The 11,756-nt window shown below is 42.2% G+C and overlaps 2 protein-coding genes across 3 annotated transcripts; both read right to left on the bottom strand.

Annotated features, from left to right (window-relative positions):
* Positions 1-129: 129 nt before the first annotated feature.
* Positions 130-5,078, bottom strand: LOC137889285 (serine/arginine-rich splicing factor 6-like). 2 transcript variants are annotated; one of them, XM_068733071.1, is made up of 6 exons: positions 4,880-5,078; positions 4,303-4,463; positions 2,594-2,712; positions 2,240-2,442; positions 2,066-2,125; positions 130-1,890 (listed from the first exon to the last, which is right to left on the bottom strand). In XM_068733071.1, the coding sequence occupies exons 1-6, from the start codon at positions 4,984-4,986 to the stop codon at positions 1,452-1,454; spliced, it is 1,089 nt and encodes a 362-aa protein (XP_068589172.1). In that variant the 5' UTR covers positions 4,987-5,078; the 3' UTR covers positions 130-1,451. The 2 variants fall into 2 exon arrangements, with proteins under 2 accessions (XP_068589172.1, XP_068589173.1); XM_068733072.1 differs by having other exon boundaries at positions 4,330-4,463.
* Positions 5,079-6,242: 1,164 nt separating this feature from the next.
* Positions 6,243-11,386, bottom strand: eif2s2 (eukaryotic translation initiation factor 2, subunit 2 beta). Its single transcript, XM_068733287.1, has 9 exons — positions 11,261-11,386; positions 9,770-9,953; positions 9,564-9,664; positions 9,229-9,358; positions 9,051-9,151; positions 8,325-8,473; positions 8,148-8,204; positions 7,922-8,007; positions 6,243-7,566 (listed from the first exon to the last, which is right to left on the bottom strand). Exons 1-9 carry the CDS (start codon positions 11,273-11,275, stop codon positions 7,391-7,393), a joined length of 999 nt encoding a protein of 332 aa, XP_068589388.1. The 5' UTR covers positions 11,276-11,386; the 3' UTR covers positions 6,243-7,390.
* Between the last annotated feature and the right edge of the window lie 370 nt (positions 11,387-11,756).

The raw sequence follows: 11,756 nt of genomic DNA, 5'->3' as shown, positions 1-11,756 counted from the left end.
GAGATGTGAGAATAATGTAGTGGACTATCGATTAGCCGGGAGACCGGAGCACGGCCGCTTTCATATGCAACGGTAAAAACACAGATCCGCAACACATAGATCCGGTTCATTTACCAGAAAGAGCCGCCCTTCCATGAAACACCATTTATTATATAATTAGCAGGATATATAGGTCATGTCGATACTGCAGACAAGGTTTCAGTGATGCAGACAGAAAGCAACACAACATTCTTTCATCAAGATCTTTAATTGAACATCCAATTAAACAAAAAAAGATACTTATCCGTTAGATCTCATTTACACGGAGAAAGAAAAAAAATCTGTTCCACAAGATGGAGGGGGGGGGGGGGGGCATTCATTAAGTCTGATGGTGTTTGTAATACACAAACAAGACACTCCAGAGATTTGAATGATGTACCTTTCAAGTACAAAAACTCCAGTACTAGCGGCACACTTTAAATAAGCAGTCTTGACAAAACCCATAACCTCTGGATTAAACTCACAGAAGAGATGAAATGGAAAATGAAAATAACTTTATCAGGGCAGCAATCAAAACAAAGCATGTGAGAAAAACAAGACATTGCATTTGAGGCTGTAGAGCTCTAAGCAAACAAAAAAACAATCCCGAAAGTAAAATGATCATCCACATATTAACTGCTCAAGGTTACAAAAAAAAAAAAAACTAAGTATGTAGCAACAAAAGAAAGAAATAATTGTTGATGCTGATCACACTGTTTATGTACAAGAAATTAAAAGGAGCTCAGAATAGTCCCCCTAGAATGCAAGTTGTTCAAACATGACATACAAACCCTTATTCTTCTGTAAATATGCAGTTCTGCAGTACAAGTTCTTGAGAGTACCGCAAAACACAAAGATCTGCCAATTCCATGAGAAAGCAAGTATTGAGACTGCAGCTCAAAGAGGGAAACTGCTCCAATGCTCCAGCCATACGTTACTTTTCTCCCACAAACGCACAGCTGAATGAATGTGAAAACAACAGTCTGATGGTTGCTCCAGACATAAAAGGACTGGGAGCACTTACAATGCGAGTACGTTTTTTTGCTCTAAAAATCAAACAATCCCTGTCACAACTGAGACGCATGTCTAAAATGTTCTTACTTTTCACTAAGCCATAATCAGTTTTTTGACTATAACAGACTGGTGTGACAAACCTACAATTTACCAGTCAAGCTGAAGTTATCGGAACAGATCTCAAATCAAAAGCTCGTCTTTTTTTTTTTTTTTTTTTAAAGAGGCAGACAATACAGAAATTGAAATAAATACTGTGGCGCAGCCTCTGATGAAACTGAATCTAAAACATGTTTAAGTGAACACTTGAAGGAGAAAAGTAGACGAGCCAAGAAGCATCAGCCAATATGACAACACTGCTCACTATGTACAGTGTAGGGATCGAGCGCGACAATGAGAGAAACGCTCCCTTTTTATAACCACTAATCCTGAGACGCTGATCGAGACCGTGAGCGAGACTTTGAGTGGGAGGCTGAGCGTTTCTCCCTGGACTTAGATCGGCGGTCATTCTCGAGAGGCGATGGGGAGCAGGAGGGAGATTTAGCGACATGCTCCTCCTTCCCGTTCGCCATTGGGGAAGCTGAACGACTGCGGGACTTGTCACCACACATCTCCTTGGAACGACTGCGAGAATCACGCTCTGATTTTACCTTTGAGCAACTCTTTGAACGGGACTTTGATTTCCGGTCAGCAGAAGGAGACCTGGATTTGGGGGAGCGTGAACGGGACTTAGATTTGCGGGACCGAGAACGGGACCGGCGATTGCGAGATCGGGATTTGCTTTCTCCCGACTTGGAGCGAGACTTTCTTCCAGATCTGGAGCGGGAATTCCGACGTCTCTTGTTGCTATGAGAACGAGACCTGCGGGGAAAAGCAAATGCTTTACACAACTGTGCCATTTAACGACATTCATTAATTTCTGGCACAACACCCAATACATAACCTCTATTTCCTACTTATCTATGTCTAAACTTCAAGTCGAACTCCGATCTCTATTTTAATCGGATTTTGTTAGATTAGACTCGTTCGTTCTCACCTGGAGCGACTCCTGGAGCTTCTGCGGCTCCTGCTGCGGGAGCGGCGGCGACTACGAGATCTAATGTCAGATAGATATCAGTGTTACAAGATTGTTAGCAACACAAAGTCAGAGTTTAGTGTGCATCTGCGACAAAAAGTCTGAAGCATCAAAGAGCTTAAGTGGTGTTCCCACCTGGAGCGGCTGCCGGAGTAAGACCTTCGTTTGCGAGACCGGTCCTCCACGAGACGAATCTTCCGTCCGTTGATGTCTGTACCGTCCAGCTTGTCAATGGCCCTCTTCAAGTCCGACTGGGACCGAAACTCAATCACGCCCTCATTTGTGCGTTCCTTGTGGGCGTCTGCATACGTCACCTCTCCTGCCTGACGCATTAAGTCCTGTGGGACACCAAAAAAAAGAAAGAGCTAAACCACCAGATATGCAGACAATCTCATTCCGTCTGAGCGGTTGCGGTGTAAAACATCTCACAACTTTTCAGCACAGTTAACCGAACCACGGTAAAACAATAGCTGGTGTACGAACACGTACCTTGAGGTCTTGCCAACTGCAGCGGCTGGACAAGTTCTCCACGATGAGGCGGTACTCAGTACGGACTGGAGGTCCGTACTTGTCCCTACCAGTGTGGCTCCGGCTGCTGAAACCGCTACCTTTAAAAACAACAGCACATGAAATAAAGTTAGAAACAGTCGAGACGCAATGAACTACTGGCCTGGGTTATCAATTGAACACAAGGCAGTGACCTGCCAGATTAAAGTCCATGGGCATATAAATTTGAACTTAATAATGACAGGGGTCCCTTTGATTCCATTTTCAAAACACAAAGCTTCAGATAAATGATCTAGTGGCCACTGTGCAGGCTCTTTGTATCGTTTGTATTGTACAGCATTTTGATGTCGTTCTCTGCTGCAAAGAACACCACTGCATCCGTTTCCGGCAATACAAAGCCTGCCTTACTCCGGTACATCACACTGTGATGGTTTAGCTGCATAAACAAATGAACAGTGATGTTCTTTCAAGACCTCCGAACCCTGTAACGCAAACAGAAAGGAGGTATCCACATAGGTTGCGGTCAAGGACACCGTTCGATCAAATTGAAACACAAACGCCAATCTTTTGGCATTTGACCGGATGTCGGCCCGAAATTTGGTTTTCCACGTTCTCTCACTTACAACATTTCTGGTGTTTGTAAGTTCGTTACTTGAGCCGCTCCACTTATGTTTGTTGTCAACATAAAAACCAATGGCAATCCTCACCATCACCCCTGGTCTATTGGCAAAAGGCTGCTGTCATCATGGCTTCCGGTTAGGTCAGCCAAGGATCAAGGGGGGGCAAAGGTCTCACACACACATTGTAAGGTGAAAGCCAAGGCCAAACGGGACAGGCAGTCATCTTAGCCAGTCATCTTTAGCCTCAATGGACTCTCAGCCTCAGCCCGCAACTGGACTCTTTCAAATTGAAACATCAAGGACTTTTGTTAATGTGGAATATAAAAATATATACCAAAGTTAAAAAACACATTTCACATGAAAATGTTATAGTTCTGATAACGGTAAAATTTACGCTAGGTTTGTAGTGATCATTTTGCGATTAGCTTTCTTCTGTGGTGCAAACAAAGTTGAATATCTAGGCCTTAAAAACATGGCTCGCCATACTAGCAATTATCATTCAAGAGAACTTTGAAATCTGTGAAAGCTGTCTTGACTAATGCCAACTTCTAAAGCCTAAAGAGTTCTGTTATTTGAGGTTTCTGACTTGCATATTATTGTTCCAGCCCAATAATGAACTACAGACCAATCAAGGGTGGCCCATGCTCACTAGGGAGGAGCAAAAACCGGCAGGTCACCAACCCTTGACGGTAGGAAATGAGATTTGTTCAGCAGGATGAGGCCGAACACAAGTTTAACTGTGTGAGCAAGAAGAATATAGATCAGGAACTTCTCCATGTGGGCATACTGTTACATAAACATGACAGAGTATGCTACCTCTACAGATAATGTTACAACTGCGCTCAAAATTAGCATGTAATCTGAGCAATTGTAAATGTCACTTGACACTATCATGGGATGGTTGGGATTATAAATCGTGGCAGTGTACCTGAAATAATCAAAGTGTAAACTTATGCTGCAAGTCTCAGTTAACGCATAAACAACATAACTGGTTTTCTGTGCAGTCCACACCGACACCTCTCCCCAGGGGGAAGGGGTTAGAGAGGGTATCTTGTAACAGACTGCACTTACTGCGCCCACCACCCCAGTAACCCCCACCGTAGCCATCTCGATCTCTCCGCGGGCCCCGGGCGTGTTCCACGATCACCCGCTCCCCGCACAGCTCCTTCCCGTTCAGCTCGTACACGGCGTCGTCGGCGTCCCGGTTGTCCTCGAACTCCACGAATCCATAGCTGGAATGGAAAGACAAGTTTAACGATATACATTTTTAATACAGTTATAACAACAGCGGCTCATGTCATGTCTCTTTCCACACGCCATGTGTTCATGTACATCAAATAAGCTAGCTAGCTAGCTTAGCTGTGGTCATCTGGGCCCGCTAGCACTGCGATCAAACCAACACAAAGACGCCATGTTGGCCATGCTACATTAGTCACACGAGCGAGACTCCAAGTAGAGAAATGGACGAAGAGAACTGCGAAACAAACTCTCTGGTTTAAGTTTACAAGTCAGCTGGCCTGCAGAGTTAAACATATTTGCTTAAAAGCGTAAATTGATTAAAAGAGTATCATGTTTCTACACCAGCACTCGTTAATGCTAGCTAGGCAATATTAACCAACCCGCGGATGTATTTCCATCAAACACTCACCCGTTCTTCAAATCGATTTCCATGAGCTTTCCATATCCGCTGAAGAACCGCTGAATGTCTTTTTCGCGGACATGGTGGCTCAGACGTCCAATATAAACACGAGGCATGACTTATCGACTGTTCCTTTCCGGGGCCCGTTACCAAGCTGAACGAGAGAGCCGTTACTGCTTCGTCTTCTTGGTCGTGTTCTGTTTCTTCTTCTTTAGTGTTTATTCGAAGCTGGCAAACCACTTTAGAGGCGCATTACCGCCACCAACTGGACTGTTGTGTGCAACCAGACAAGTGACTATGAGGAGAAGGCAGCAATGGCAGACGTGACAATTAAAAGTAATGGTGTTTTACCTTCTTGATTGGCTGAAGGAGGCATTTTCTCTTGATATTGTATTTTCTACATTGAAGTAGTACATGTTCGACTGTTTCTGGTTGGCTACAGTGTACGCATTTTCCAGTAGGTGCTTGCCTATTTGATATAGTCTATGGTAGAGACCTGTATTACTTATTTCAGACAAGTGATGATCATATATTATATTAAGATATATTCAGTCAATGGTGCTGACCGTCCCACCAACATGTTATAGATGCCCTCCAGTTTCATTATCACCCCAATCCTGCCATACTGCTTGTGCATATGCCCGATACATACTCTAATTAAAGTCCTTGCTTCAGCGATACTGGAATTTGTAGGATCTACATGCTTAATTCTGAGTGATTGTGTGACCAAAATATCCACCTGCTCATTTCCCTCCACACCAACATCCTGTACACTATAAGGAATAGTTTATTGATAATTTATGTTCTAAATGGTGACCAGATATCATGAAAGTTTGTGCTAGGTTTCAGGTACCATATGGCTTTTATTTACTTCCTTCCATTATCCATTTTATCACATACTGTCAGAAGGAATATAATTAGTAAAAAAATGTTGGCTACGTATAATCATTGGGAGTGATGTGTGGTTTAAGTGGACCTGACAGACTACTAGTCTTAGTATTTGCCGGGTTGAATACATGAATCTCAGTGCTTTGCATGCAAGAGCTGATCCAGCAAAGTCAATAACAATCTATGGCCTTTACACAATATATAAGTATTTAGAACAGACTTAAAATGAATATTTGGTTAAAAATAATGAGACAAATCTCAGCTATAAATGCATTACATGCAAGTAACACTTTTTGGCCTTTCTAAGTAAAAGCAGCAACATGGCAACCATGTCGAGCAAGGAGCAAACCTGCTGCTGGGTAATCAATCATTGACCACGAAGAGCAAACTGTCTCTGGTCCCTATGGTTACATTTTCACAGCAACTAGTTAAGAGGCACACTGTACAAAACAAAATGTGTAAACACAGAAAGAGAGAGCAGAAATGGAGAGAGAGTAGAATATTTTATTTTTGTAAAAACCAGGTTTTAAAATGATTCCAGTCGGTCATACTTATCCACATCCTTCTCAAACATCAACAGAACCAATATCATGTAGTAACCAGCATCAGTGGACTAAACATCCTCACATCCTGGCTAGCTTGTGGTGTAAACTTATTGAAATCAGAAGCTGTTTTTAGGGGAAGCATTTGGGCGTTCGTGTTCAGGGAAAGCTGCTCTTCTTGACTAAATTAATTTAAATAATTTCCACATCCAATCTCAAATGGTTGATAATGTGTTCATCCTAACTTCAGAAGTAAAAAGGAAGCAATAATGAAGTACAAAATTGCTCATCAATGCCACTTACAAACACATTATCATTTTGATCTCTCAAAGTCTCCAGTGAGAAGTTGCTCTCCCCTTTATCAACCCCTAGTTCTTTGACTTGTGTGTTCATCTCCTGCTAAAAGAGGATCAAAATGAGCTCTGTGTTGGGGCTGGCACAGACCAGTGGTAGTGACAAACCTTCCTCCATGTACTCCCGCCCGGTGATTTTAATTTCTATCCTTAAAAAGCTACAGCAGAAAATTCTGGACTGGCAGTTTTGTGGTTTCGGGCCAGAACAGAGACATGAATGCAATCTGGAATTCAAGAAAAGCCAAGTGACCATATGAGCCGCATGGCTACAACTACCAGAGAAACTACGTTCTGTCATTGTAGATCAACTTAGCTTAACTGTAATTTGTATGGAGACATCCGTTCCTCATCCAAAGAAATATTCATCTCTTATGCATGTTAAGGGGGAGAGGAAAGAATGAAGAAGCCGTATCAAATCAGGAATCACAGCAAATTGAAACAAAAACAACCTTAGGTGGTGGAGGGTTTGTCAGCCAGACAACAAATCAAATGCATCCAATAGTGTGTGTGGTACACGTCATCTGCTTACGGTGCCTGAACCCAATCTGTCAGCTTTAAATACTCTCTCTGCCCTGTCAGGCCACGACACAACTTAACAGCCAAACCCTCCCGCAGTTCGATCCAGAGAGTCCTTTTAGCGAATCAGAGGGGCACCCGACCCCCCAGCTTCGGCCCCTCAGAGGGGAAAGGGGAAGCCGAGAGGAGGAGGGGGGGGGGGCCCCAGTTTCGGTGGTCTTTTAGTTGGCTTTAGCACGCAGCTGCGCCCTCTTGCCTGTCACAGCCTGGAAGCCGGTCTTGATGCTGGCGACGGAGCAGCGGGAGTGGCACGTTTCACACTGCAGGAAGTAGAGGCGAGTGTCTTTCTGCAGGATGGTCTCCGGGGAGCGGCAGGTGTGACACGTCACGTATTCCTCTGCGGGATTGAGAAGACAGCCGTTAGCATCGCAGCACTCGCAGGAGTTATCTAAATGGTCTTTTAGACGTTCTTGGTGGTGAGGTAAAAAACAACATTGTTTTACATTTCAAAACAATTTAAATTTGATATCTTCTTTCATATATTCTGTTTGTATCCATTTCCTTTTTTGGAACTTCCATCCCTCATGGAGAACAAAGCATAGGCTACATTTACATTATAAATGGACGTAATGGTAAATGGATTTTTGAATTCATCCCATAGACTAAAGCTGAATACAGACATCGAGTGCGTGGAAAAAAGCCAAAGCCGTAGTTTGCAGAGTCTAGTGTATTCACTATAATAAATGACTTACTGATATATCTTCTCAAGACATTTTCTATCTGTTTCTGTTGAAATCTGCCTTTGATCACAAGCTGGTTATTTCCGTCTATGGAACCACTGTGAACAGAAAAAAAAACATAAATTAGACTTTCATAACAATGCACAGAAATGTTTTTGAAGAACTAGAGCCAAAAATGTACATAAAATCCAATCACTGTGTGTCCATGAATTGTGATTGCAAATACACAAAAATGTACCTTGTTCCCAGCTCGGCCAACAGGAAAGCAAGGAGATGTTTAGGCTGACGATGCAACCTGTGATGAAGTACATGAACGGTCAGTTTGTAGACATCACTTTAATAAAATGCTGTATTGGTGCCGACTGGGACGGTTTGAGAGGTGTTCACGTGTCTGTCTGAAGAGTGGGAAGCTCACAGTTTGCAGATGTCTGTGAAGTTGACGAAGGAGGTTTTCTTGGTTCCCACTCGGACCACCTGAGGAGGCTTCATCACAAACTTCCTCTTCTCTCCGGCGACCATATCCGGGTTCTTCTCTCTCATTATGTTGAAGGCCCGGTTCAAAAGCTGAAAAAGTTACAACAGAGAAACATTTCGAATTGTTTGAAATATTATTCACATTTTAGCAATTTGGCATGATTCAAATTGTGCGGAATAAACTATTAGCAGTTCCTGTTTGCAATATACACATGGATGTACAGATAACTATCATTGGATAAAAAACATGATTCTCCTCATGCCTGTTCTGGAGTTAAAAGTCCTTTTCCTGTGATTTCTAAGCAGATTTATGGATGTTTATTATTTACTTCTACTCAGTATAGTTTGTTCCAGTTTACAAGAAATAAGGATGGTAAGAATTGAGATACCTTCCTCGTTCTCAGCTACGTTCTTTGATGTAACTTGTTTTTCCGCTTTGTGCATACAGAACAAGGTAGTGCGACATTTGAGAGGATGAAAAGACTTTTCATCTGTATCACATTTTCAAACCTTACATATTCCAACTTCCCTGAACACAAACAAGCTGTCCTTCCTCATGTAAAATGAATTGTACAACAATATTTATACAAATTTATAAATATATAATATTTATATATTTATACAATATTCAATACTATGGCTGTGTGTGTCTTTACATCGGTCCTACCTCATCATAAGTGTAGTCTCTTTCGGTACCGGCCCAGGTTGGTCCTGTGGATGAGCTGAATGAGATCCCGTCTTTGTCCTTCCCCTCATCATCCTCCAAAGCTGGAAAACATAAAATATGATGAAACACGTGCTTCCCATTAGCTCTCTGCTTCAAATGCGCAGTGACTTATTCTCACCGTCGTCCATCTCCAGCAACTCTCCCTCATCAAAGTCCACTTTTTTTGACTTCTTCTTCTTGGTGGGAAGCATCAGGTCCAGGTTGTCCTCCTCCACCACCTCCGTTTGCTCTCCCTCAATTTTCAGCTCCTGAGTCGGATCAACGAGAGGTTCAGCAAGGAGATGAGCAATGACAATGTAGTTAAGACAAGAGAAAGGAGAGTGAAGGTAATGCAACGGTAGAAGAAGTGCTCATGTAGAATAATCAGAAAGAGAGGATGGAAGCAAACAGGAATAAGCAGACTACTAGTGATGAGGAAAAAGAAGAACTGGTTGTGTTTTCGCAGTGACTGACCTTTAATCCCTCCTCGACATCATTCTCAAATACTTTCTTGGGTTTCTTCTTCTTTTTCTTTTGGTTGAAGAAGTTCAAGTCGTTCAGATCATCGGACGGTTCTAGAGAAGACAAAACAAAGTCAATGCAGGCTGGTGGTTCAATATGATATAGCATTCCTCATGAAGAATATGCACAGACACAGAGTCATCTTTTTCCATTCCAACCTTTCTTCCTGCCTTCATCTTCATCTAGATCCATCTCCCTGTCGTCTCCGGTCTCTGGTTCCACTTCCTTCGCCTCCACCTCTTTAGCCTCTTCTCCTCCTACCCCCTCTCCTCCTTCCTCATCCAGCATGAAGGGCTTCTTCTTCTTCTTCTTCTTCTTGGTCATGTTGGGGTCAAAAATCATCTGAAGGAGAGGAAAAGAAGAGAGGAAATTAAGTTTTACAACTGTGACAACATTGTATTTTCTTATAACATTCAAATCAGTTGCAGCCATTGGTGTTTTTCAGTGTGAAAATGTGATATAAAAATTTCCAGATTATTTTCATGTGAATTGAGATTTCCAGGGTGTTTGTCGTCAATTTAATCCATGGCTTTATACATTAATAAAAGTTATCTGACAACAATAAATGACAGATAAGTGCTGTCACATATTTTGGGCCCTGATATAAAACAGTGACTCAACGACTGACCAGCCGTGATTATGCTGTAATAGATAATAGATGACATTAAATGAAGACTTCATTGACAAACAATTAATCTGTTTATGTCATATTTTTAGCACAAATGATGAAACTGTCAGGTTACAGACTTAAGGGGACTTTTTAATTTGACTGATAGTTAATCTAATATCTTTAGGTTTTAGACAGTTTATAAGACAAAAACAAGAAGCCTGAATATGCCAACTTGAAATCTGGGGAACAGTCATTTGTCAGCGGGACAAAAACCGATATATAGCGTCATTATAGACGTTGTGATACAGGACTTGATACGTAACATTGAGATACTCTTCTTAAGGGCCATTATCTTATTTAACGGATGCAATGTTGTGAAATACTGCAACGTTAACGGTTGCAGCTGAATGACTGGGCATCGCACCCAGACGAACTAACGTAGTAATGATAATTTAATAATGGTTAAATCACGATAATCTGTTTTCTTAAAACAATGGACAACTTTAATGGCAGTAAGAACATTTTATTGATTAGAGCCAGTAAGATAAAAAAAAAACGTATTTCGTGATATTTCATTTTGAGATTATTCGGAAGGTTATATCAGTTTCGACTCTCTCTGAGCTACCGTTAACTGTGGAGCCGGTAACGGCCGCTTTTTGTTCCTGCTGGAGAACATCGTCCGTTAGCGCCGCAGCTTCGATGCCGGCCAGCTAACGCTAGCTAGCTAGTTAACTTCAATCCTTCAATTTGAGTATCCAGCAGATGTGACAGGGCGAATTGATGAAACACGGTGAGGATTAATAATATGCGATATGTGACAGATTGGGATACGATGGTGTAACGTTGCTGGGTGTTTTCTTGACGTTTTGTCTGGTCGTGCTAGTTTGGCTCCAGCCATGTGAGAGCTGCTGCGGATCGGAAGGAGTGCCGAGGCCCAAAGTCATCCTCAACACCGATGCGACCTGATAATTCACGTATTTTCATCAAACAAGTCTACGCACCAACACAGAGTGTTAGCGGATGACCCGAGATGACTTACCTCGTCTCCTGACATGTTTGCGGGCTGAAAAGTGACTAGAATCTGGTTAATTTTTGTCCCTCGACCAGTGCCACAATGCTGCGCCGAAAATGTCTTGCATCAGCGTTGGGTTTGCAGTGCGCAAGCGTGAACTCCCCAAAATCCTGACGTCATTACCTTGCGACGTCGCGTTGCATTTGGGTGTTCAAGAGCATAAGTGAAAAACAAATCTGTTGCTAAATAAGAAGTCGGTATATTTATTTCCCGATATATTAATTGTGGTTGTGCCCTCTACTATGAAAATACATTGCTTGGCTTCTTTGCTAGCATTAACTGTAAAGCACTTTGTAACTTGGTTTTGAAAAGTACCATAGATAAAATGTGTAATCATTATTATTGATATTATGTATGTATTAGCTGTATATTCATGACAGTGACAATTATTCTCCTACTCCACCGCAATGTTAAAGTATGACACCTGACAACAGGTGTGATGTACGATGGGCAGTGTGCAATT

This window comes from Cebidichthys violaceus, unplaced genomic scaffold, assembly GCF_023349555.1.
Source record: "Cebidichthys violaceus isolate CVI_PGR_0920_01 unplaced genomic scaffold, fCebVio1.0.p SCAF_6, whole genome shotgun sequence".
NCBI lineage: Eukaryota > Metazoa > Chordata > Actinopteri > Perciformes > Stichaeidae > Cebidichthys > Cebidichthys violaceus.
The sequence above is the reverse complement of the archived record's forward strand: the minus strand, read 5'-3'. Positions and strand labels throughout refer to the sequence as shown.